The 27479-nt window shown below is 42.4% G+C and overlaps 1 protein-coding gene across 6 annotated transcripts in view; it reads left to right on the top strand.

Moving 5' to 3' along the window:
- DOCK3 (dedicator of cytokinesis 3) overlaps positions 1-27222 on the top strand; it is a 499318-nt gene extending 472096 nt beyond the window's left edge. For 4 of the 6 annotated variants that reach the window (XM_074283356.1, XM_074283358.1, XM_074283359.1 and 1 more), the window contains 8 exons: positions 810-931; positions 1945-2083; positions 2681-2828; positions 13791-13909; positions 15293-15380; positions 20795-20917; positions 21563-21645; positions 23361-27222. In XM_074283356.1, the coding sequence (XP_074139457.1) occupies positions 810-931; positions 1945-2083; positions 2681-2828; positions 13791-13909; positions 15293-15380; positions 20795-20917; positions 21563-21645; positions 23361-23876 (1338 nt within the window). In that variant the 3' untranslated portion in view covers positions 23877-27222. The remainder of the gene's footprint in view (positions 1-809; positions 932-1944; positions 2084-2680; positions 2829-13790; positions 13910-15292; positions 15381-20794; positions 20918-21562; positions 21646-23360) is intronic. The other 2 variants (XM_074283357.1, XM_074283360.1) reach the window with 2 other exon arrangements.
- The last annotated feature ends 257 nt before the right edge of the window (positions 27223-27479 follow it).

Here is a 27479-nt window from a genome sequence, read left to right on the forward strand (position 1 = left end):
TATGCTTAAAATCAGTGTGGCAAGAGGAAGAAGGAACTTGTTTGCTTGTAATCTGCACAAAACAGCCTCTAATGCAGAAATACATATGGCCACTTGCCTCTGAAAGCTATTATAATGATGTGAATTCTTTAAGCTGCATGATTAGGAGAGCCATCCCCTTTATTCATGGGTAGCATTGTTTGCCACTTGTCCTATTCTTGATAAGAGGTTAAATGTGTGTACCACCAGAAAGTGGACCGATATTGGGCACAGAGTTGAATCCAGATGATCAAGGGGAAATTAGTTCCATAACCACAGCAGAAATGTGAAACAAATGTGTAGTCCCCAATAGACTTTGCAGTCAGTCCTTCTTGCCAAGTTGTCTGGGATCTTAATAAGAATTTAATTATGTGAAAATAAAACTGTGCTATTTTTCAATTTACTGACAGAGAGTTTCTATTCTTCCACCCTAATGACTGTGTCATCAGACAGCTCAACTCAGGAAAAGTATTTCATTTAAAAGACAGTTCATACAATGATCTTTTTAACCCTGTCCTTCCACCTTGTTTAGGAGCTATTTAATAAATAAGTGATTCTTGATGAATTATTGATATCCAGCTTACTCCATGCTTACTATTCAACTCACACTATAGTTAAGTGGGCATAAAGAGATTTGTTTTTAGGGAAAGTAGTTGACTGTCAACCAACAAAATATACTTCTTAAAAGCTTTCATCCTTATTAAAATCCTGATATACACACACACCACAACCCTCATCTCCTCTCTCACATACCTCAACCCAGTGATGTTTAGTGATCCCTTTGTTCACAGGAGTTTCCTGGTTTGGATAAACTGAGTCCATCATGTTCTGGCACTAATACAACCCGAGGGACTGTTCTGGTGTCCCATAGCCCAATGAGCCCAGAAACCATCAAGATGATGCATCGTCACAGGTATGGATCTACAGTGAGAGAACCTTTCCTCTTGCCCTGAAGGACTTCTAGAACCCAAAGAATGAGAATTCCGCAGACTCTCCTTGACCCAGGAATGTCCATTACTTATACAAAATCCCAAACAGAACCTGCCAGGATTGGACTGGGTGCCAGAGCTAATAAATATGATCAGCAAACTGGAGTTCACCTCATTAAGAGTAATAGCAACGTCAGGATAAAGTCTGAATGTAGCTGGATTCCCTGGACCTAGAAGGCTCTTCGCCACAGTAAAAGACTCCAAGCTGTTTTGGAGATTTCTAAAGGATAAAGGATGGCCATAAAAGGAGCAGTGTCAATAGGACCTAAGCCATAAGAAAAAAGCTTGGATAGACTTAGGATTTCCAAAGGCAAATTGTTGGGTATCTTGTACCCACCCATCTTGTGGGAGGCCCAAACATAACTCACCCCCAGAAGACCTCCTTTTCAGTATCTTGCCCACAGCAAGAAATGTTCCCTGACTTATGAGAAATGAAAGGCTGCCATCTGCCATATTTGGCAAATGAGGTGTGGCCCTCCTTGTCTAGTGGCCAAATGTGAGCAGTGACTCTGGCTTATAGCCAGAGAACAAGATTATTAGATTTTTCTTCAGCAGGTGACCTATCCTTCATCTCCACCAAACAAAGGCTCTGTTGGCATAAAATTTGGTCAACAGGGTGAAGGTAGTGCTTACTTGATATTATGAGATTCCCTGCTAGTAATGTCCCACATACTAAGGTCAGATCAGCTGTCAGTCTTCTATTTACCAGTTAGTTGCATTTGATTGGAGACCTCTGCCATAGAGATAATTAACTGATGAGGAAATTATTTATATTTTACTCTAAAGATATATAACTTAAACATTCCCTTCCATGTGTAGATTCAAATCTGGTCATTGAAAAATATATTATATAATATAATATGCATATAAATATATTCTATTGATATTATATAAATAAATACCATAACTCTTTCCTGTTTGTTCCTCTCAATTGTAGCCCAATGAACTTGATGGGATCAGGCCGCCATTCATCATCCTCTCTCTCCTCTCATGCATCCAGTGAAACAGGGAACATGGTGATTCTGCCTGATGGCTCCATGGGAGAGGTTCCTGAGGACATGTACCATCACATGCAGGTAACACCATAATGCAATCATGGGAAATGTAGAATATATAGGATACCTAAGAGCCTTTATTCTGTTCTGCATCCCTCTGTCTTCAGTAATGATTCCATAGAAAAGACATCCATTCCTCAGCTTTCCATCCTTAAATTACTGACCAAAGAGAAAATATGCAGGCTTCCTTTCCCACAACATCTATCAGTCTGTTCCATCAGTTCAGTCCGTCTTCCCTAAGAAGCAAGGCTCTGACTTCTGGCCAACTTTAATCCTGGCTGCAGTCACACTGATAACAAATCTCTACTAGATCTCCTTTCATGATGGCATTTTTACAGGCTTCATTGCTTTTACATGTACCATGAGCATCATAAGTAGAAAAAGGACTCCCCTGAGTAGAATGAGTCATTTCCCCTCTTATCTGTGGATGTGCGCTAGACAAGCTGGACTTCTCTTATATAATTACATTCTTCTTCCACACTGGCCCAGATGAGGTATAGAGAGCCTGGAGATCCCCCTTCACAATGGAGGAAGATGAATATGTTGTTAAGTAGAAACTTAGTGGGAAAGTTCCCATTTCTTAGTTTTCTTTCATGCTACTTTCTCTCCTTCCTACAGCTCACTTATCCCAACACCAGGTACCAGGGCTCAATCACCAACGTGTCTGTTTTATCCTCATCCCAGGCCAGCCCTTCTTCCTCCAGTCTGAGCTCTACCCACTCAGCCCCATCCCAAATGATGAATTCTGCCCCACCTAGTGCCCGAGGTAAGTGAATAAGGAGAGTAGCCAGGAAAGCAGTATTCTACAAGTCTTCTGATTTCTATGGCTGTGCTGTTAAGATAAGCTTGGGATTTGAATTATATTCATTTTGACTTTCAGAGATGAGTTGGTTTTTAAACACTAAAAGTTTCTGGGATCCCATCTCAAGCCTAGTGGAGTCCCATTCCCTCAGCCATAAAAGGAAAGCTCTCTTCTAGCTAGGAACATAGAATGTCCAACTCTGAAATGCTGTGATTTTGCATGATATACTGGCTGCAAACCCTTCTTTGAACTGCTGTGATTGATATAGAGTCACATGAGCTAGCCAGACATTCAGATCAGAGTCACATAAGAGGAGATTTCAGCACTCCTATAGCCTAGACTAATGGCAAACTCAACTGTCTGCCTACTTTAACTAATGTCATGAAAATAGTCCTGGGATTAAATTCAAGAGACAAGTTCAAAATGCCAGCTCTGCTATTTTTTTAGCTGTGTGACGTTGGATAGGTCACCTCAAAGCTCCAGACCTTTGTTTTCTCATCTATTAAAGATTGAGAGATTAAATGACCTCTAACAGCTCTCCCAGCTTTAATATTCTATGTTTCACAAGAAAGAGCAGAATTAAAATGAGTGAGGCATTTGTCTTGAGAAGATGAAGTTTGGGAAGCAAAATTAAGGCTAAAACTAAATAGAGAAAATGTTACCAAGTGCTTAGGACTTTCTTGAATTTAGAATAGCTTATCTCTGAAGGACATCTACATAAGACTGTTTACTTGGCCAAATACGACTCAATTTTTCATTTAATTAAGTGAATATTCTATCTGAGAATCAGCTCTCCTTCATATTCTGATGCTAGATCCCATAGGTAAGTTTAATTCCCTGACCTTTTTATGGAAACATCTACAAAGAAATGAAAATTAGTCAGAGTAAGCAAGATATATCCCTGAGGGGGTCAGCAGACCAGGCAATAGAAATGAATGGAATAATGTGATTTGACCTACAGATTAGGAGAAAGTGATTTCAAACTAAAGAGAGAATTATTCTTCATTTAAACTTATTCTGAAAAATAGCAATAGACAGCAATAAACAATAGCAATAAACAGTAAAGTAGCTGCAGTAAATTTTGATATCCATAGGCCTAACAAGATTTTAAGAATTCCATTTAAATTCAATAAACTGACCATGTATTCTAAAGCCTAGAAATACAAAGACAATACATCCCTACCCCAAAAAAAATTTACATTCTACTGGAGGGACATAATGTATACAACATCTACTTAAGATACACAAAATAATTACAAGAGGAAGAAATTGCTAATAACTGGGATGATGAGGAAAAATCTTGTGTGAGACATGGCATCTAAGGTATGCTTTGAAAGAAGCTAGAGCATCTATTAGGTGGAAGTTAGAAGAAAATATCTTCTAGACATAAGAAGTGATTCATGCAAAAACATAGAGATGAGAGAGAGAACATTGTGAATATCCAGATTGTACATGGCAAGCATCTATCAAAGGCTAATTTGACTGGAACAAAGTACATGAAGGGAAGTAATTTGAAATGTGGCTGGATTAGTAATTGGAAATTAGGTTATGAGGGGCTTGAAGCACAAGGCTGAGAAACACAAGCCCTAGAAGAAATAGGAATCCATTGAAAATTTTGGTTTGGGATTTTGTTTTTTTTTTGTTTTGTTTTTGTTTTTGTTTTGTTTTGTTTTAGTAGAGGGAAATGAAATGGTCATCTTTGTTTTAGACGTGTCAATTTTCCAGATGTTAGTCAACTTGTATTTATTAAGTGCTTACTGCATACCAGGCAGCTGTGGAAAATGTTCTGGAAAGAGGAGAGAATGGAATCAGAGAAACCTATCCCAGGATCCTAGATGAGAAGTGATGAGGGGCTGAAGTAGGATCAAAGGCTAGGATGTGAGTGGCAGTAAAGGGGTAGATGATACAATGACTGTGGAGGCACAATTGATGGCAACTGATTGTATTTGAAGATTGACAGAAAGATAAGAGAGAGATGGATTTGAGAGAGAATGACTTCCATTTTAAACATCTGGAGCTTGAGATACCTACAGAACATACAGATCAAACTGTCCAACCAACAGTTGGAAATATCAAACCTGAGTTCCAAAGCAGTCAGGGCTAAATATTTAAATTTGAGAATTAGATGTATAGAAATCATAGAATCTATGGGAAGTAATAAAATCACTAAGGAAAAGAGCTTAAAGAGAAAAGAGAAGCAAGCCCAGCCTAGATACCTCTACTTGGTCAAGAAGAAGAGGATAATAAACAGAAAAGGCTGCCAGGAAGAAAACAGACCCTAAAACCATGTAGCCAAGGGAAGAAAGATTCTAAGGGAAAAGGGGGTTAGCAGTAATGTCCAAAAGTAGTGTTCAAAGAGATCAAATATATAGAAAAGCTGTTCAAGGTAAGAGGTCATGGGGAACCTTGGAGAGAGTCGTTTCTGTCGAGCAGTAATGTCAGAAACCAGATTCCAAGAGGTGGAGAAATCGGGTTGATAAGTGGAAGCATTTGGTTGTAGACAATCCTTTCTATGAATTTGACTGTGAAAAGAAAGAGAGAAAAGGATGAACTAGATGCTGGCATAGGCCTTGCTCTCTCAAGGGCTTATAGAAGGAAGGAAACATATGTTCAAATAATTATAATAGTTGTTAGTAAATGATTAAGTGAACAGAACTCAAGCCAAATGAATCGGGAAAGGGGAAGAAAGGATCTCTTATAATGATTTTATATTATATTGGATGAATCTCAGTTTCTAATTGGATGGATGGAAAAACAATTCATAAAGGAAGTGGAACTTCATAAAGGAACTGAAACTAGGTCATAAAGAGGAAAGAGATGTCAGTAGACAGAGAGGGGGGGAAGGGAGGGCCATTATACCCACTGCACATGGGGGACAGAAAGTACAAAGACATGGAAGATGAAAAGGGCAGGACAGGATCACAACCAGCTATCCAGCTTGGCTGAGGCATTGAGGTCACAAAGTAAAATATCAGTAATGATGATGATGATTGTTGTTGTTATGATAGGTTTAAATCACATCGTGAAGGGCCTTAGATGTCAGGCTAAGGAGTTTAAAGGTATTTAGAATGAGGAACAAGAGGGCATAATTCTACATAACATGGATTACTCTGGCAGTTATCTAAAAGATGCTTAGGAAAGGTGGAAAATTACAGGGAGGACAACATTAGGAAGCTTTTATAATAGTGCAGGTGATGGAAGAATGAAGATCTGGATTGGAGTTGTGCTAATAGGCATGGAGAGGAAGGGAAAGATGGCAAAGATGTTGTAGAGGTGGAATAGACAAAACTTAACTGTTAAAATGTGAGAGGTGGAAGATAGTAAAGAATCAGAAAGGATTTTGAGGTTTCCAGTCAATCAGTCAGTCAACAAACATTTAATAAGCACTTAGGTGCCAAGCACTATATATATAGATCCTCATACATGGTCTTATACATATATAAGTAGATACAAAGTAATTTTATTTTTTAATAGTTTTATTTACCAGATATATACAGGGTTAATTTCACAACATTGACAATTGCCAAACCTTTTGTTCTAATTTTTCCCCTACTTCCCCCCCCCAGATGGCAGATTGACTAATACATGTTCAATATGTTAAAGTATAAATTAAATACAATATATGTATACATGTCCAAATAATTATTTTGCTGTACAAAAAGAATCGGACTTTGAAATAGTGTACAATTAGCCTGTGAAGGAAATCCAAAATCCAGTTGGACAAAATTAGAGGGATTGGGAATTCTATGTAGTGGTTCATAGTCATCTCCCAGAGTTCTTTTGCTGGGTGTAGCTGGTTCAGTTCATTACTGCTCTATTGGAACTGATTTGGTTCACCTCATTGTTGAAAAGGACCATGTCCATAAGAATTGATCATCATATAGTATTGTTGTTGAAGTATACATATATATCTATATAGATATATACATATAGATATAGATATAGATACACATATATATCTCCCGGAGCTGCTCATTTCACTCAGCATCAGTTCATGTAAGTCTCTCCAGGCCTTTCTGAAATCATCCTGCTGGTCAGTTATACAAAGTAATTTTAAAGAGTTAGCACTAGCAGCTGGAGAATCAGGAAGGGCTTCATGTGGGAAATTGTACTTGGGCTGAGCCTTGATGAAAAATAGGTAGAAATTCCACAGAGCAGAGGCGAGGAAGAAGTCCATGAACTTCCAGCGATAGGAGCAGCCTCTATAACTACATAGAGATGGGAAATGGAGTGCCATGTGAGGAAAGAAAGAATTTGATTTTGGCTGGATTATAATGTACATGTCAAGGAGTAACGTATAATAAAGCTAAAAGGTTGGATGGGGCCAGTATGTGAAAGTGCTACAGGAGTTATATTTAATCCTCCAGGTGATAGCGGAGCTACTACAGCTTATGTAGTAGGGGAGTCACATGAACAGACATAGGAAAAATCTCTTTGGAAGTTGTCTGTAAGATGGATTGAGGTTCAGAGAAATTTCAGGCAAAGAAACTATAGAGCTATTTGAGTAGTATGGAGGGAAGAAGGGGAAAACTGCAAAAAATATTATGAATTTGGCAACTTACTATCCTGGATATATGGGTTAAGTTAGGACAAAAGGATGATATTGTAGTTGTGGTTCTGGGGAACTAGGAGAGGAGTACCCCATGGGTGGAACAGGGAAGTTTAAAAGAGAGGTGAATTTAGAGGGAAAGATAATGTGTTCTGTTTTAGACACAATGAACTAGAACTGCCTACGGGACATCTAGCTTGAATTGTCTAACAAATAAGCAATTGATGATGTGAGAATGAAACTCAGGAGAGAACCTAGGACTACAGAGATCTGAGGGTCACTGTTAAGATAATAATTAAGTCTAAGGTATCTTAGGAGGGTACCAAAAGAAAATGTGCAGGCTGGGGGGCAGCTAGGTGGTGCAGTGGATAGAGCACCAACCCTGAATTCAGGAGGACCCACTTTCAAATCTGGTCTCAGACACTTAACACTTCCTAGCTGTGTGAGCCTGGACAAGTCACTTAACCCCAGCCTCAGGGAAAAAAAAGAAAAGAAAAGAAAAGAAAATGTGCAGGCTGGTTTCAGAAAATCCTGGAAAGATTTACATGAAATGATGCTGAATGAAGCAAGCAGAACCAGGAGTTCCTAGTACATAGTAACAGCAACATTGTATAATGATCAACTATGATAGATTTAACTATTCTCAGTAATACAATGATCCAAGGCAATTTCAATAGACTTTAAAGTGGAAAATGTCATCCTCACTCAGAGAAAGAATTATGGAGACTGAATGAGGATAGAAGCATACAATTTTCACCTTTCTTGTTTTGTTTTGTTTGCTTTCCCCTGGTTTTTCCTTTTTGTTTTGATTTTGCTTTCCCAACATGATTCATATGGAAATGTTAAAAAAATTATTGTACATGTGTAACCTATATCAGATTGCTTGCTATCTAAGAGAAAGGAGAGGTAAGGGAGGAAGGGAGAAAAAAAAATAGAGCTTAAAACTTTACAAAAATGAATGTTGAAAACCATCTTTCCATGTAATTGGAAAAATAATATACTATTAAAATAATTTTAAAACAAGAAAATGTAGAGAAAAGAGCACAAGACAGTTAAGAGAAAGGATATGGAATCAAGGTGAAGAGAAAAGCCATCTCTTTATTGGAGACCAGAGCAGAAGAGGGAAATAATGTCAACAGTGTTAATTTTTTCCCAATACAATACAAAATTAAGTTCTTAGCTATAAGGGTGGGGGGAAAGTCACATCACAAGAAACTTGAGGAGAAAAGAAAAAGCTTAGAACAATCACTGTGAGGAGTCCAGCCTGATTAATGGAAGATAGTAAGGTATCAGCTCAAGAAAAGAATTAAATGTCTTCCCTTTTCATTTTGAGCTTCTCTCATTCTGAAATGGAGAAGTTAGGAGGGGCAGGTTTTAGAGGGAAGATGATAAAGTCAGATGATAAAGGAATTTGTGAAAAAACTCAAATTCATCCCACAGTATTCATTTCACTTATGAACTAACTGCTCCTCTTCCCTGAATCCAGACCTGATGCCAGAAACAAGGAAGGGAGGAGTACCATAATTGTTATTAGGCTGGGAAATAAAACCGGTAGTCAAAAAGGTCCAGACTGGGGAGGAGGGGAGATTGAAACAGAAATAATCCATCACTATGCCAGGAAGTCACAGATAAAATTAAAAGGAGAACCTGAAGAATTCATGGAAATATTTTTTACACTTAAAGATGGCTAATTGGGCAGCTCCATAGCTTTAGCATGATATACTGGAAAAAAGTTCTGGCTTCAAAATCAAAAACCTGGTTCTTATTTCAGCTCTGGTACATTTACCACTTGTGACTGAAAAAGTTGTTTCATCTCTCTGGACCTCAGTTTCCTCATCTATTAAGTAAGATTGAACTAGTTGGCTTCTAAGATTCCTTTCATTCCTGAATCTATGATCCGACAAAGGTTTGTTGGATTTAATTGAATCCTATGATCCATAGCTGTGGAAACTGTGGACACAGAGAAGGGAACATGTTGAGTATTAAGAAGAAATATGGTGAAACAAAAAGTGAATTTTCGGTTGAAAAAGAAGAAAACCTTGATAAATCATCTGCTGAGCAAAAAGTTGAGTTCAGCACTTACAACATATTAAACTATACCAGACAGAACTCAAACAACAAATTTTCATCACTAGTTCTGCCGATCCTTAAGAAGATGTTCTGTCTACCCAAAGTTATGTTCAGCCTTTCCAAATCTCACTGCAGTCCTTCTATGTGAAGGAAACGCATTGGAAAAGTCTTTTGGAAAGAAAAAGGAAAAAAGGCAAGCAAAGAAAAAACATCTTTAAATTCATTTTTGATAGGTGATGCATGCATACCATGCTGAGCATTGAGGATATATGGAAATGGATAAAGCAGGGGCTCCTTACAAAGCTCACCATCCAGTTGTTTTTATTGTGATTTTTAAAAATCAAAACTAAGCAACTTGTATCTCCTTAATTTGGAAGTAGTCCTTAATTCCAACTAAGTGACTTTTGTGACTGTTGAATTATGGAAATAAATTGGAGTGGTATCCAGATAATAAACTCCCATTTTTAGAGAGCTTTAAGGCTTATTTTCCTCCTAATAAACCTATAAGGTAAGGGATACATATTATTTCCATTTCATACACAAAGAATCTGGATAACTTAATTAGCAAATATTTATTAAGCACCCACTATGTTCCAGGAACTGGGGTAAGCATTGAACATACAAAGACAAAATCTAAGCAGTCCCTGCTCTCAAGAATCTTACCTTCTATATGAGGAAAAAAGGCATATATAAGCTCATACAAAATAAATGAGGTAATGAAATGAGCCTAGAGAGGATGAGGTACAAAGAGCTGGCAGGATCAGGAAGAGTCTTCTGCAGAAGGTGGTTGTAAAGCTGAGATGTGAAGGGGATCTGAGGTGAAGAGGTGCCAAGTAGGTGGGGTGGGGGGAGGGGAAAGCTTGGGGGAAGAGGGGAGCTGCAACCTGTGCAACAGCTCTCATTGCCCAAGATCCCACAGCTCGGAAGCTTAATGGCCAGGACTTTCTCCTGGGTTGACTATACCACACTACCTTCCCATGAGCTAAAGGACAAAAGATCCCTTAGATTGGCTTCATTTGGTAGAATTAGTTCCATGCAAAGTTAACCAAGGCCTGATAAGTTTCAGGAACAAGACCAAGTCCTTCATACCCTCATTGGACACCAACATTGTGGCTGGTTCTAGGATGGGCATCTTTTTAAATTAATGAGCACATTTTAAAGACGTTTTAAAGGCATTATTGCCTGTTTTTCTCATGTGTCAGAGACTGAGCTGCTTGACTAAGTGGGGACTGTCAATAATGGTACCAACTTCTTGCTCAGTTATTAAAACAGTCTTCCAGAGTTCATAGTCTTCAATTAGGATGAGCTTCTGTGAAACATTGTTTTTGTGTAGTAGCCGGGGCTTTCTGGAGGACTGGGCATTGGGAGCAAAGGGAATCAGAAGACAGGGTCATTTTGAAGGCCAGGCAGAGGAGAGAACTCAGCCAGTAGAGTCTGTGAAGATAAGTGATTCATAATGAAGAGAAAAGAGCAAGGGCCTTAGAGCGTCTCTAAACGATACCAAAAAAAATTGATGCAAAAGAAATCTGATCAAAAGCCTTTATGGTCAAGAGAGAAGTAGCAAAGAAATTATTACTGTTAAGCTAAGAATGAGAAGAATCCTCCATTTGGGTAGTCACATGCAAAGCCCCGTGGGATGTCTAGCATCAATAATCTCCTTAATATACACACAAGGAGGACCTGGGATTTCTAATCATTCCTTTTCTGTGGTCATCTGTCCCCAAAATCACCAACTCAGTCCTCCAAGCTGGTTTCTTGTTGCTTTGGAAATCAAAGGAATGAGTTTTTTAAGCAAAACTTAAGCCAATAGCCTCCTCTGGTGGACAAATTTATGAAGACCAATTTCCAAGTTCTTAAACAGATTTTAGTTTATCTTTCCTTTGATTTTTATCTAGGTAAATAGCCTAGCTGAATAAAACATTTATTGGTACAAAGAATCAATTAGCTACAGTTCTGGTTTTAGTTAAGCTCCTATTCAGCATAAGGCTGTTTCTGGAAACTTACCATTACCTTCCTTCTGTAAAATATTTGTTTGAGGAAAAATGATAGGTATGACCATGGAAGAAAGGAAATGAAGGGAAAAACAAAAGATGCTCAGGGTTTTCAAGGAACAAATACATTATTGATGAAAGTACTAAATTGGGGACATTGATAGAACTCACAAAGTCAGTGCTTTCTCCAGCTCTCTAACCTAACTCAGCAGAACACAAGTCCCTGGACTTAGTCCTTATATTCTCTGTCCACTTGGCTACTCATCTTCCTTGGCCAAAATTTGAAAGTTTCTGTTCACCCGCCACGAAATTCCTTAACTGTAGTAACATTCACAGTTAACCATCTTAGTTTCCTTTCAAGATTTGACCCCAAATTTGCTTTTCCTTCTGTGCCCAGTTTGTCTGCCTTTGAGATGGGCAGAGAGCACAGATATCCAGGAAATAATACTTTGGAAGCCCTAAGTTTCTGGTCAAGAAGACACTATAGGAATTCTATGGGCTTTCTAATTTCTCCAAGATTTCTCTGTTCTCAGGAAATAAGTTCTAAATGGAAATAATGGAATAGATTAAAATGAAATAGTATCAATTAATCCAAATTCCTAAAAATCCGTTTGTAAACATCACCTTCTCAGAAAATGTGAATAAGGGGGAAAAAAGCCAAAAACCTAAAACAGGTATTGAAGTTCAAACACACTGATTTGCATAAATAATTTTGTCATTAATATCTCCTGTTCTACTGTTAAAAAAAATAAAAAAAGCTACTCTCTCAAAAGACTGAACTTTCACACATAAAAAAATGAGAAATTTCTTAAGGATTATTGGAAGAAATTGATTAGGAAGGATCAATCATAAGCCAAATTCAGTTAACAAATTGTATTCTCAACAAAAGGAAAGCTTGAACAGTGAGTTTCAGAGGCATAGTGCCCCCACAGGAAATACTTTGCCCACAGCAACCCCAGATTTCAGCTATCAGCTAGAGAAAGAACACAAGCTGTTCTGTATTGGCCTTAGGGTGCCAAGGGAAAGAAGCAGCTCCCCATCCATCTTCCTAGGGTAGGGCTGGCACTCGGATTTACTCAGGGCAAACAGCCAAGCACAGGTGGAATGGCTTCATTCAGCCAAATCTTATCTCTGGGGAAGCTGGTCCATTCAGTCCGAACTAACACGGGTGGTTTCTGAGAACCCCAGGTATCAGGCACCATGATAATTGCGCTGTGTGCACCTCCAGTTGTATTCTTCATTCAAAGCATTGGAGAGGCCATTCATAGCAGGCTGATTTCAGGAAAAGCTAATCAGTTATTTGTAACAGCATTTATTTTTTACGCTCTCCTGAGAGTGATTCTCAGGTAGCATACCTGTGTTTGCTCAAGAAACATGAATCAGTGAGAATTGTGCCTTACTGAGCTCAGCATTCCCAGGCCTCCCTCAGAGCTATTACTTAACATTGACGGCCGGTGGCTCCAGGGAATTGTTGCTGTGGCTAGGGAGCTTAGCAAGAGGAGCAGAAAAAAGTCTTTTCTTCAGAGTTCACGATCGGGAGCCAAGTAAACTGTAAAGCACATTTTCAAAGCCCAGAGCTCTCAGATTGGTATCATGATTTCATTGACTTGGAAGCGCTGAAGCAATAAATCAAATTTATAAACATGCCAGGCCCAGCACTAGATACTGCTAATGGGTGTGATCCTAGAACAAACCTCCCCACATCTTGGCCCGGGGATCCCAGAACACCCAAGGAGTTGAAGCAGGTAGCAACTCAGGTCCGCTTGGTTGGGGTCAGAATCCAGAGGGGTCGGGGTATTAATGGAACCCAAGGTCAGGGTTCTTTGAACCGGGTAAGTATGTGGGAAGCATTGTTTTAAAGGTTAAAAGAACATGTGAATGTGTGGTCTAAGTGTCTTTCCATCTCTTTGTATGATTTTCTCGTCATATACTGTCTCTGTAGACCCACTCTGTCTCCCTCCTGTGTGCCCCTGACACAATCCATCAGCAGACCCAGAACCCCAGGTTTCCCACTGAGACTGCCACCAGGCCAACTTGAGTGTTTCTCTTTCTGGTGATGGAAAACTCGATCACCTGGCCAGTGTTGAGACCTCATTCCAGACCTAAATTGTGTTATCTGTCGCAGTGGTGGCCAGCTGGGCTCCCCATTACCACCTGGTACCATGACTCATTTCACTCCTCCATGGTTTTTCCCAAGAAGAGCATCCTCCCTTGAGACCCAGGAGAGTTGTCAAGGCCCCTGGGATGCTTGGCTTCCTTGGGACCCTCTCGTGTGTGGTTTGTCATCTGTGCGTGATTGTTCTCGCTTGGTTACAGGCTCTCCCTCTCTGCCAGATAAGTACCGACACTCTCGGGAGCTGATGATGCTGCTGCCCGCTCACAGGGACCGCCCAAGCAGCGCCATGTATCCTGCGGCAGTCATGGAGCATGGACAGGTAGTGGAGGGACTCGCCTTTCCTCCTGCACTTTGGGGGCATGCGCATGGCTCTGTGTAGGGGGAGTCAGGCAGGGGTCCCAGACAGATGCCAAGGGTGCCATCGCCTTTACTCTTTCCTGTTAATGAACTCCTAAACAGCAGCCCACCTGTGCCATTCTCTTTTTCTGGTCTTTGTAGAACTGGTTAATATTTGCAATGTCCCTGCAAGATATATTTGAGGAAAAGTTCTCAGAATTTAACTATTAAAGCAGGAAGGTAGCATGGTATATAGAGCACTGGCCAGGAAGTTGGGAAGCCATATCCTGCCTTAACACTTACTCTGTGAGTCCGGGCAATTCCCTTAGCCTCTATTTACCTCAATTTCCTCATCTGTAAAATGAGGATGATAATAGCCCCTACCTCCCAGGGTTGTTGTAAGGATTAAGTGAAATAATATGTGTAAAGCATTTGCAAACCTACAGCAACAGATAAATGCCAGCTTTTACTTATCTATGAGATCACCAAAGTTCCAGGCAGTTCTAGTTGCCCAAGATGTCCTTGCCTTTGCGAATGCATTTATCCATCTGTGTAGCTGGCCTCTTGGACTCTCTTTGTTGCCAAACAATCAAACTGATTACTCTGGGTGTGCTCCCTGTGGCTTGAGAAGGCCTCGGAGACCCTCCATACAGATATGTCACTGTCCCTGAAGCAAAGTGCCATCCTCCTCGCCCTCTGGTTCCCTACTGTTCCTCCCTCCCTGGTTGTCACTTTGTCAACTGCAAATCTCTAAGCTGTCCTGTCTGGAGAACCTGAACAAGGAGATATTGTAGATCAATCCCTATTCTGCCCCCCTTGTAAATCTTCATGCTCCTGGAGACCTTTGGCACAACCCCTGGGCTGCCTGGTGAAAGAGATCCAGTTTGCAAGTAGAACTCCCTTTCCCTTTCCTCTGGCAGGCCCATTACTGTTTATAGTCTGATAGTCAGAGTAAGACTGTGTAAGCAAGTTTCCTTCCCAGTTCCCATCCTAACAGCTGACAGATGGAACTAAGGTAGGTTTAGATTTTATTTTGATAAAGAACAGAGAAAACTCAGTTCTCTGTGCCCATAGCAGGCACTTAAAGTTCAGTAGTCAATGCATGTGATGGATATACTCAGTCTTTAGGGCCACTCCTTTCCCAGGTAGCCTGGGAACTACTAGACAGTGGAGGATAGGTGGCCAAAAGTCATTCACTCATTTTTCAAAAATTAAGAGTTGACTGTAGTGGAAGGGTATTTCTGGGGTGCTTTGAGAGTTTGTGTGAAAACTTTGATGTTAGCCTGCCGGATTCTGGAGCCCACAGCACTGCACCAACTCATGGCTGTTGGTATTCACCTCTCTGTGCTTTTTCCTCCTCTCTTAGCCTCCCAATTTCCAGCGGGCTTTGTTCCAGCAAATGATTGGACCCTGTAAGCCTTGCAGTGACCCCAATCTATCTGTTGCTGAAAAAGGTATTCTTTCTCCTCCACGTTCTCTTTTTTCCTAAGTGTGTTCCCATCCCAGAATGGTTGAACTCCATCAGCTAGAATACTGACAGACCAAGGGCTACTCATTGGACAGTTAGAGCAGCTCTGGGTGGGCTGTGGATGTGTCTGAATGTGTGCAGACCTCACCATCATATGTAACCATGTGCCGGTGTCACTGCTCTTGTTGAAGTTTGTCTGAGTCCTTCCCATGTCTCCAGCTTAAACCATCAGAGACTCTCGCTGCCACATTGTGAGCATCTAGCTCTCAGGGAGACTCCTACCATTTCTTGCTCCCCATTTCTAGAGTCTAGCTTTCATTATTAAAAAAAAAAAAAAAACCACTGTGTGAACATTATTCCTGAACTCCATTTTGAGACTTGTGAATCTTCCTGGTCCCTAGGCTTGATCTCTCAACTGGCACTCTCTCTTAGTACTTATTTTTAGCACCTGCCTCCCTTTTCCCGTTATGCCCACCTCCACATACCCAGCTCAGAATACCTTCTGAAAGGAATACCAAATAGATGGAATCAGAAGCTGCAGAGCAAGGCCTATCTATAAAAGAGAACTTCCTAGTTCTTAAACTTTCTAAACTCCTCTGTCCACTTCCAGTTCCCCAGGCTGATGCCCGATGAAAAGGGGGACTTCACTTTTCTGCCTCTCCAGTTAAGTACCTGTCCCTGTGAGAACTTGTTAAACCATGTCCCTTCCCAGACTCTGCAGCCCCTGTTGCACACTGCAGAAGAGAAGGCTCCTATTTGAATGATGGGCTTTTGTGCTTCATCTTATTATTATGTAGTCTCTGAGTCTATTATCACCAATCCAATCAAAGATTATCCCCATCCCCCCAAATCATAGTAATCCAGCACATAATCTTCCCCTCCTTCCCAAAGTGTACAGAAGAACTTTCCTTTGCAAGACCAACAGCTCTCCCTAAAACCTACCTTGCAGGTAGTCTTGAGAGGCAGAGGTACTTGGAGCAGAGAATAGGGGGGATCTGTGAATTGCCTGCACAGGCTCAACATATGGAACACAGTAGTGACTGATCCTACAGAACCATTTCACACCCTACAAGTCCCATTAGGGCATACTAGGATTCAGGTTTAGCCCCAGAACTACAAATGTGACCTAGAAGAGGCCCTATCAAGGAAGGAAGCATTCACATGCTTTTCAACTTTCTCTTGCTTGTAAGGGGCTTGAATTTGAATGGCAGAGACAACAGCCATCTGTATTCAGGTCACTTCTGAAAGATGAACAGGCCGTTTCCCTCCAGGCAGCCCTAAATTCATCTAGGAGCTTCAAGGTTACCCCTCAAAGGATTTCCCCCACTACCACCACCACCACCAAGATTGGCCCAGGAGCCAACAAAGTCAGAATGGGTGGCCCTGTACGAAGGGTGTCCTATCTTTGGGTAGAGGATACTTGAATGGCTCATTTTCCCAACATAGCCCTTCAGATATTTTCCTCAGCATGTGAAGCCCTAACATCTCCTTTTCCTCTCTATCAATGTCAGGACTTCCCCGGAATCCCCTTTCCCAGGGCCATCAGCACTTGTCCCTCCAAAACTGTCCTCGCATTTTCATTTCCACACCTCCACAAGTGTTGTCTGTTTTCCTCATCATTATTGTTGTTTCTTTGAATAAAATTAAAGGAGAGATATTCGTGTGGCTGTAAAAGAAAAACCAATTCATGAATGCCTCTATCCATGACCATCAGTGCATCTATAGTTACTGGATTCTGGAGCTCGAAAGGACATCTCTTTGAAGGAAGAGAAAGCTTCAAAACTCTGGGATGGTCACCCTAAAAAGTCACCTTCCTTCCTGATTGTCAAAAGTCCAGCATGAAGGTACCCAAGAAGACTATCTTGGACTGAGGCATCTTTCACCAACTTGGAACACCTGTATAAGGGAAATTCATTTTCCCCTTATCTAACCAAAATGGGTCAAACAGCTGCCTCACAGAGGGGAAAAGCTAATAAGCTCAAAACTTTCCATGACCTAATACCTGGATTTGCTTGCTTTTAGAAGAAGATAAATTTACATATGCAAGGTATGCTGCTCCAACAAGCAAGAAGAACCAGGATTTCAGGCAGTGTGCAAGAAAAGGGTGGCTCATCTGCCAAGCCTAATTAGCATAACCCTGGAAGAAAAGGAAGTTACTGAGTTACTGAGACTGAGCTGATGGCAAGTGATTCCATGTAAAGAAATTTATAATTGAGGTGAAAAAATTAGATAATCAGTCAAAAAGAAAATTTCAGATGTAACTTTTTTTTCACTCTTATCACCTTGAAGTCATCGGTGTTCTAACCAGTGTATGGCTGTAAGCCACAGTAACTATTGCCCAGGTCAAGGCTTTCACATACCTTTCAACACTCCCTTTCTAATGTACCCATGGCTCAAAGCAGCCCTGGATTCACAGTTATACTCTGCACCTGAGTTCATACCTTGGAGACTTCTCAATAATCACACTCACTGACTCATGCCCCATCCAGAGTTTTCCCGGGGAACATCTGGATTTGGATTGTTTTTAGCTCAGTACTCCTATGAGTAGCTGAGGCTACCAAGAGCTTACTGCAACTTTATTACAGTCAGTAAGAAATCATCCTCACACATATACACACATCTCCCAAGGTTCCTGGCTCCCTCTCCTATAGCCTCTTGGTGAGAATAGGGCATATCCCAGCTGTCTATGTGTGCTGCTACCCACCGTGCCTGTCCCTGGGCCTCTCTACTACTCGTTTACCATTTTAGGGTCAAGTGGTCTTGTATTTCCAAGCCCTGGGTCATGCTTTTCTCTTCACTATCACCACCATCCCCTTTCCGAAGATTTCTGCTTCTCTTGGGCACTCCTCACAGGGAGCCCAGCTGCCAATACTTACACCTACTCCTGCTAGCTTTAGGTTTTTCCTCATCACTGTCTTTCCCCAGAAGCTTCTCCTTCTCTTCCTCATGGTTCAAGCTAGGCTAAAGGCAAAGGAACTTCAACAAATGTGTTCCTTTTTATAACTCAACTCCCATCTGAATAGAAATGCCAGAGTTGTTCTAGCTCTACATCTCTCAACAATTCCATCATAGAATCCCTTTATCATCTCGGTTCTAGATCTTATGCACCAAGTACCAAAGATCCATCACACTGCTTAAAAGGCTTCAAGCAGAAAAAGGCAACCAGAAAAGTTCCATATGAAATGACTCTAGTGATTCCCTTCCACTATCTTGTTCTCAAAATTAGCCAGATTCTGATTACAAGCTTCTTTCTTCCAAGTACTTGTTATTATTCTTATGCAGTTCTTTTCTGGTCATGTAAAGTAGGGCCTGTGCTTCTGAGATCCTGAGCCACAAAATCAATGTTCAAACAAGACTTAAATTTTACCTGTAGTTAATCAAAAACCTTAGAATAGTTTTTCAAGCTATTTTACAAGCAGCTGACTAAAAAACCTAATTAACCCTGCTTTCTAATGCTCCCAATTACCTGCTGTAGGACTGAGACCTTCCCACCTTGATCTTTCCTTCTTTGCTTTGATAGCTCTATGATGGCATGCTACATAACTTAGCAAATGCTGAGGATAAACTAAATGTAGATGAGGAAAAAGGGAAGGATTGGGATTTCTCATTGTTCTCTCCTAAAAAAAATTTTATGCCTAACCCATGGTAGCTTCCTAAGCCAGTTTCTAATTAGTTCTCAGCCAGGAACTTCAGTGTTATGATGGTCCCTATAGGAAGCTACTTCCCATTTCACCTGACACGCTACACCAGGGGTCCTCAAACTACGAGCCATGGGCCAGATAAGGCAGCTGAGGACGTTTATGCAGCCCACAGGGTTATGGCAAGTGGACTGAGGGGCGGAGCCAAGAGTGTGAGATTTTGTTTTTGCTATAGTCCGGCCCTCCCACAGTCTGAGGGACAGTGAACTGGCCCCTATTTTAAAAGTTTGAGGACCACTGCCTACACCATCAATCAAACTAGAGAACTCATTATTCTGTAGGGAGTCAAAGTGGCAAACCCCTTAGGCTCATTTGAGATTCTTTGTCTATATATTAATAGTTTCCATGATCCTTTTGGCTGCTAATTATTTCCATGATCCGAAGAAGTATGTTGCACTTCTTTGTGGGTCTGTCTTTTTCTGGCATCCTTGGAGAAGTCTACCCCAACGACGAGACCACCATGGGTGGAATCAGTAGTATCTATTCCCTACTTGGTTGAGGGAATAGTACTTGCCACCCTGTTCCCCACAAAGCAGACTTCTCAGGCTCCAGGTTCCTTAGCTGCTTGTTAGGTCTAGAGGAGAATACCAGAGGGAGCCAGTATCTTTAATAAATCTAAAAGCCACATTGCCCCCAATGGCACCTTTATCCATCCTTGGGCTGGTCGTAGATTCCATAACGTGGCATTGTTAGCTAATTGAAGACTCTAGAGCCTCTGGTGGAGGTAAGTCTTCATAAGATTACATTATCCCAGACACAATATAGACATCTATCCAAAATTCAAAGCCACTACTGTATATTCCATGTGGGAAACTCCTTAAAGACCTTTCTCTGGACCCTGTATTAGTATTTTTGTTGTTCAGTAACTTTGTTCGACTGGAATTGTACATTTTAGCATCATTATCAGCAGTTTGTCCCAGGCTAGACAGACCAGTAGAATTTGACAATATTAGCTCAAGCTGTGAACAAAGAGACATCCAAAGCAGGCTCTTTCTGTGTTGTCAGGCTGCTACTACCAAGCTGTAGACTCTTTCTGTCAAAGTATCTGATGAACTCAAAGCCTTTCTAGGGAAACCAAGTCCACAGGATGAGGAATTAGTGCAGTTCTGAAGCTCACTTTGGGATTTTAAAGGGCATATGCAGCTGTAGCACATCTTCTTGGCCAGCCCTTACCCAACAGAAATAAAGGTTTCTTATGCCTATTCAGTGCTACAGGTGAGAGGTTTTAGAAAAACAGCAAGCAGCTCCTTCTGTGCCAGGATTCCTAAGTTTTATTTTCATGTAAGCCTTGATTTAGAAGATCTGTTGCTCTTGGGAGGACAGAATGGTGGGAAGCATCTGTCTTCTCACAAAACCTGTATTCTTCTTCTGCACAGAATAGAAGGAAATATCCACTTGGGTTAGATTGCTACCGCTTGTTCGTCACCATACTTTCTCTCAATTGCCCTTCATTTAAAAATCTATCAAATGTCGCCACACTTGAGGATGTTGCTGGTCCTCATAACCCCTAACAGTCCCTGGATGCCATCCCATCCTTTGAGCCAAATTTCTTCTCTCCGGCCACTGTCTTCAATCTCAGTAGGCTGCCCAATGCGACCTCAGAAATCCGGGGGCCAACTCCCAGCTGGAGAAGAGCCCATCCGTCTGTGAGTGCATCTCTTAATGTAAGCTCACCCCAATTCCATCTGTTTCCATCCTTCAGCTGTGTCAACAGCCCCCAGTAGCTGGAGTCTGGACAGTGGAACCCGAGAGGCCCTGCCATTGCTGTCTGCCCATGTGGGGAGCATCTTGGCCCCACCAGTGCCTCCTCGAAGCCTTCCCCATGGTAAGAAAACTGACAGAAGGTCCCCCAAATAGTCCCTGCTCTCGGGCCTCAGTAAACCACAAGGATGAGAGCTGCCCAGGCAAGCAGCTTCCCTGCAGGAAAAGAGATGGAGGGAAGCAGAGAAGATGGGCCGTATTCCCCTGCAGACCATTAGACAGAAGTGCAGCTGCTGTGGTAAGAACTCCAGTGCTCTGGGGTAAGAACAGCGGAGGTAGATTTGCCAGGGCAACAAACTAGGCAGATGCCTCAACCACAAGCAACTTTGGAGCTGAAGGCAACAGAAATTCTGGTTGAGTTCCCCAAGGCCTGGTGTCTGTCAGCCTGTGATCTGGCCCAGATTTCTCAGCAGTGAAGGGGCAGAAAGTCCCCGCTGCTGCTGCCCAGGTCTTCATGTCAGCTCTGAGACAACAGATCAACCTCCAGACATAGCCTTCGTGAGCCGGGGCACTTCCATCTCAGGACTGGGAAGTGAAGAGGGGCCTTTCTCAGCCATAAACTTCCTAAAAAACAGAAAAGAACAGGAGGAAAAGCCCCCCAAGCTTCATCCAATCTCTCCTACTGATCAGGATAGGTCTAGATTATAATATTCTGTGGCATACAGAAGGGACATCCCCTGATTGAGAATGAATTTCTCTTTTATTTCAGGACACTACGCTCTCCACTTTGACGCTTTCCATCACCCCCTCGGCGACGCTCCGCCAGCCCTTCCTGCCCGGACGCTGCGCAAGGTAACATGGGGGCATCTCAGCCTGTGGAACTTGGGAGAGTGGAGATAACTCAGTGCTCACAATCAGAAAAGCTGTGGTCAGCTCCTAGCTCAGCTTCTCATTCCCAGTCACTTATTTTCTGAAAAATGAAGGCATTAAGCACCTGCTACATATGTACTAGGCACTACGCTGATTAAAACCAAAAAGAAAACTGCTCCTGTTCAAAAGAGTACATTCTACTAGAGGAAAAGCAATATGTGCCCTGTGTAAAGGGAGAGGAGGAGGGACAGAAAAAGCATTAATATAGCCCCTTGTACATGCCAGGTTCTGTGCTAAGTAGTTAGATATTAGCCCATTTTATTCTCACAGCAATCCTGCCCACATTTTATCCCCATTTTAGGGATTAGGAGAAAATGAGGCAGAGTTTCAGTGACTAAGGGAACACAGCTGGTTAAGTATCTGAGATCAAATTTGAATTCAGGTCTTCCTAACTCTTGTGTATTTAGGTCCAGAAATAAAATACACACTAATTGAATACAAAGTAGTTCTGAGGGGAGGGAGAGGTGGGAAGGAGTATTTATATAGCAACCACTATTTGCCAGACACTGTACTGCGTACTTTACAAATATTATTTCATTTGACCCTCACAACTACCCTTCCAGGTAAGTGCAGTCCTTGTCACCGCTGCACAATTAAGGAACCTGAGGCAAGCAGAAGTCAAATGCCTTGCCTAGATTCACAAAACTAGTAAGCACACGAGGCCAGATTGGGACTCAGCATTTTTGTGACTCCAGGCCCAGCCCTCCGTCCATTGCACACCCAGCTCCCTTCCTCTTGGGGGTCTGGAAAAGCATCTAGGAACACACAGCCTTAAAGAGAACTAGAGACCCCCAGAAACAGAAAAGGGAAAATGTTCTAGGATGGAGGACCTCCTTTGCAGGCATGGAAAGAGACGTTATGTTAAAAGGGCAGAGCAAAGTCGACCCTGTTCTCTGTTTATCTACCTCCCAACTAGTTCTACAAGACTAGAGCTGGCTGCCTGACTGCTCTGAGCAGGGTGCCCCAACCCTACTGAGGCCTTAGAGGGGTTAGCCTAGAAATGTTACGAATCTCACTCAGATGGAATCGTGGGTCATGCTGAAGCATCTTGGGGGTCACTGGGTAATCCCAAAAGGGAGCCAGACTCGGGGCAGTCAGGATGACCATGGACTGCCCTGGGTGATCAGCAAGTAAACCTTGCTTCCCCCTTGCTGGAGACTGACTGGAGAAGAGCCTTTCTTCTCTGCCCTGTGCTGCCTCATAAAGAGCACTAGGCTCAGAGTAGTCTGAAGCCCAGATCTTCTCCCCAGAGTGCCCTGCCTGACAGCTCGGAGGGCCAGATTACCAAAGCGCACACCAATTGTACAGATGGAATCCACAGTTCCTGACAGAGCAACAAGAAAGGAAGTGGATCTTACTGGTTGATCCCTGTACTGTAACTAGGAAGAGGTAGACTGCTGGCAGTTTGCAAGCTTGTAAAAATGCCAGGCTTTCTCAAAGTGACAGCATGGTCTCAGTGTTCTGGGATTTAATTTGGCATCTGCACATGGCAGGATCTCACTAAATGTTTGCTATTATCCATGATGATGTCTTTAAACGTTATTAATAAACTTGTCACCCTACACATAACGGATGAGCCGACCCACAGAATTGCCTGACAAGGCTTTACTGACCCTTTTTTGTTTCATTCCTGACAGTCTCCTCTCCATCCCATCCCTGCATCACCCACAAGTCCCCAGTCTGGACTGGATGGAAGCAACTCGACGCTCTCGGGCAGCGCCAGCAGTGGCGTGTCCTCCTTGAGTGAGAGTAACTTTGGGCATTCTTCAGAGGTCCCACCTCGCACAGACACCATGGACTCTGTCCCCAGCCAGGCGTGGAACACCGACGAAGACCTGGAGACCCCTTACCTCCCTGTCCGCTACAGTCTCTCAGAACCTGACGTCTTGGAGTCGGTCAAATCCCAGCCGTGCCGAAGCCACTCCGCCCCAAGTGGTGTGATCCCTCAGGACCCCATGGACCCTCCGCCTGCTCTTCCCCCCAAACCATATCATTCCCGACACCCCCCGCTGGAGCACGAGGAGGGGATGATGATGCTGGAAGAGGAAGACAACAAACACAGGCCCCTGCATCGAAAAGTCTCCCTGCCGCCAGGAAGCATCAAGGAAGAGCAAGCCAGGGTTGCCTGGGAGCACGGCATCAGCGAGCAGTAGACAAGGAGGAGACTGTGAGCAGAGGAACTCGTATAACTACTCCAGGTCTAAGGAGCAAGTCGCCCAGAGGGGAACTAGAAAGGTGTGGGACTCAGAGGAGAGAGAAACCAATTCTATACTTCTACTGCAGTGAACTCACATTTCGCCTGTGTACAGAGATGGTGCCAGCATGCAGTGTTGCTGCTTTTATTTTTAGTTTATTTTCTACTCTTCAATTTTTTATTGGAGCTTTCTTTTCCTTTTTTTCCTCTGTGCAGTGGATGCTTTCTTCCTTCTGCAGTTGCCAGCCCACACAGACGTGTGTGGATGTAACCTTTAGCCGTAGAGACTTGCACAAACAGAAGCCACATTGGAGTATCTCAGTACCAGAAGGGGAGCAGAAGCATCCTCTTCCACAAACTGGCCCCTCTGGGATTGGAAACGCACAGTAGTCATTGCACTAGGGACCTTTTTCTTTGCTATAGAGATGCAAAGCTCGTGGTTACATTCAGGGATCGTGTAGACTGCACATGGCAAACTTAGAGGAGGTCTGTGGACAGGAGAAAAGGGGCTACTATGAGAAAAAAAAAAAAAATCAGCTCTTCCAGGAATGTTTGCATATGTGGCTTCCTGGGCCTGACGTAGGCTGGCCCAGCTCTGCTGATCTGACTTCTACATCTTAGCCATACTGCTGGCCTTCCACAGGGGCTGCCGAAGGCCCCGTGGTTCCACTCACCTCCCCGCCGCCTCCTCTAGTTTTCTCTCCCTTAGTTTGAGCTCTGAACATTTGCTCCTTTTTAATGCTCCTCCCCACCTTCCTCACCCTGGGAGGCAGGGCCTCTCCCCAGTTTGGCTGCAGGGCCAGCAAGGATTGGGTAGCTCCCAAGGTCCCAACCCCACTCCCGGAGGCTTCTTCCAGCTCAGTCTTGGGCAGTTGTCAACACTGTTGCTTAGGGTCTAGTTATCAGAGAGCAGGGCTGGGTGATACACCACGTAAGAAAGATTTCCCGTACCACCTTTCTCAAGGAGAGAGCCAAGCTCCGCTTGTGGCCCAGGGGTGGGTTCTTTCCTGGGCACAGACGGCTGTTCCTTCTGACTGGGCTGCCATCCACCAGGTCCTTCCACCACTGGCAAGTCCTACTGGGGTAAGCCAGGGGCCGTTAGGTCTCAGCAGCTGGGAAATCTTTCATCTTTCAGAAGCGATTAGAATGTAGTCCATTCTCCAGAGTCAGGGATTTTCAACACTACCTCTGTGTAAAAGAGACTGGTGGCCCAGCGGGGCTGCTGGAACAGGCTTAAGGAAACTCAGGCTCAGTCGGCTACTGGGTGGGATGGATTAGGAAGTACACGTTTTTGTCTTCTTCAGAAACTTGTCCCCAAGCAAATGAAATTACCTTCTCATTAATGGTGTCCCCTGGACCAGAGGGGGCAAAGGGAGTAGGGTGAGGTGGTATCCTATTACTAAGGAGCCCAAGCCACATAACACTGCTGCCTTCTGCCACTGGTTCAGGGTGGCGTTTCAACACAGTGTTCAAGGTTGTGGGGGGCGAGCCCCGAGAACGGTTCTCCATGGCTTCACCAGCCTAAGAAAGGACATCAGAGCTCTGTGAAGCCCTAGTGGACGACAGTGTCTTTATATAAGAAACTTTAATCAGGTCAGGAAAACCAGCATCCTGGTTTAATATTTGGGGAAATGGGGTGGACGGGTATAACAGTATTTTATCAGGGTGCTTCTAAGTTACTTTAAAAAATAACAATGTCTATGAACAACACTTTTTTTTAATGTTTCTTTCATTTGCTGAAGTTAATATTAGTGTGAGTCAAAGTGTGTTTGCTCATGGCAAAGCTTTCTGTGTCTTTGGAGTTCAAATCTATTTCCCACCCTGTTTTTCCTTGTGACTATACTGGACCCTGGCCGGGTGATCTGCCAGCATTTTTGGTGCCTAGTTTTTAAACCCTCATCCCTTCCCCTTTCAAAGCAGAAAAGACTGTTGCTTAACTCATCTTTTTGCAAAATGAGCACCCATATTCACAGTAAGAATGCCATTCCCCTCTGACCACTTCCCTCTCGTGAACAGGGAAAGGGACTTAGAAAAATCTGTTTCACTAGGGGCTGCTGTGCAGTTGTTTGCACGAGTTATGGAATTTCTAAAAAAAAAAAAAAAATACTCTTGTAGTAGCATTAGTTAGCAGGGCTGAATAAGGAGCAGAAACAAAAGGAGGTTTCTTATTGTATTAATGACTGAAAAAGGAGGTCAACCTTACTTCTCAGGGAATTAGAGGTGGAGACAAAGGTTGTTCTGACCCAGCCTTTGTTTCATTGGCTGACTGGGGTTCCTGAGATAGTGTTCACCAGGGCTTGGGTGATTCTGGGGCTGGATGTTGGGTGATCCGTGGATAGAAGAAAATTGACTGGTCTCAGAGGAGCTCTGAATTCCTTCACAGAGCTGTCTGATGGAAAGATAAGCCAGTCACCAAAGGTATGAGTCTCTTGGTTCTTCTACCTATTCCATGTATTTATGGAGGGTATATAATGGGTCCAGTTAGTCTTGCTGTATGTAATAGAATCAGATAACTGATTGATTGTTTTCCTTTCCCTATATTTCCTGGATTTAACTGGGTAAAAAGGACCCATCCCCAAACTACTTCCTGTCAGCAAACCAGTCAAGTTGGAGGGGTAGGGGAAGGTGTGGAAAACAGAGGTGAGATTCCTTTGAAAAGATCATATGATCTTTTGATTTTCATTTTGTCAGGCATCTTTGTATATATTTCATTTGAATGCTATGTATTTGTACAGGAATTTGAGCAAAAAATGTATAGATTGTGATGTCTCACAGGTACTCTGCCCTGTAAATGTGTTTTTAATCTCTGGCATTCTGTGCTTATTTAAAATGAGAAAACCTCTAACCACTTCTTTTGTGTAGTCATGTTTTAAAAAAAAATCCTACAAAAAAAACCCTATCTTAACAATACAGGAAAGCAAAGTTAAAAGAAAAAAAAAATTTGTACCTATGTCCTCAAAGGTATTTACTGTATATATTGTGATAGCATGTTCTGGACCCAACAAATAAGTGATGTGAATTTTAGATGTAAATATCCCCTATTTGGTTTGTTTGGGTTTTTTTTTTTCCTTTCCCTCCCCTCTTCACTCTACTGCTGTGATGTGAAATTAAAGATGATTACCTGATATTGACCCTATGAGTAGAGAGATATTCATTGGGATGTGGCTGAGCTTCCTCCAAGGCCTTTGTGATGAAAGTCACTCTAGATATTCTCCTTCAATAGTCTTTTAGTGACTCTTCCTGCCACCAAATATAGGAATACCCTTCACATAGATCTGGTGTCTAGCAAAGAATGAGCAATTTTAGCTCCCCAAAGCAGAAATCCTTTGAGTATCCTAAGACCCTGAAGATCCACTTATGAGAGGTTTTTATGCAGGGAGTCCCATGAATAGATCTTAGGGTCATATGAACTTGAATGTGAAAAAAAAAATAACGAAAAAATACATCTTTATTTTCACTAACTTCTAAAATTTAGCATTTCCTTCAATTACTTAAACACATTATTCTGATAGAGTCAATCCATATGCTTCCTCAAACTGCCAAGAAGACTCATCTCACCAAA

This window comes from Sminthopsis crassicaudata, chromosome 1 (assembly GCF_048593235.1).
Source record: "Sminthopsis crassicaudata isolate SCR6 chromosome 1, ASM4859323v1, whole genome shotgun sequence".
In the NCBI taxonomy this organism is placed as follows: Eukaryota; Metazoa; Chordata; class Mammalia; order Dasyuromorphia; family Dasyuridae; genus Sminthopsis; species Sminthopsis crassicaudata.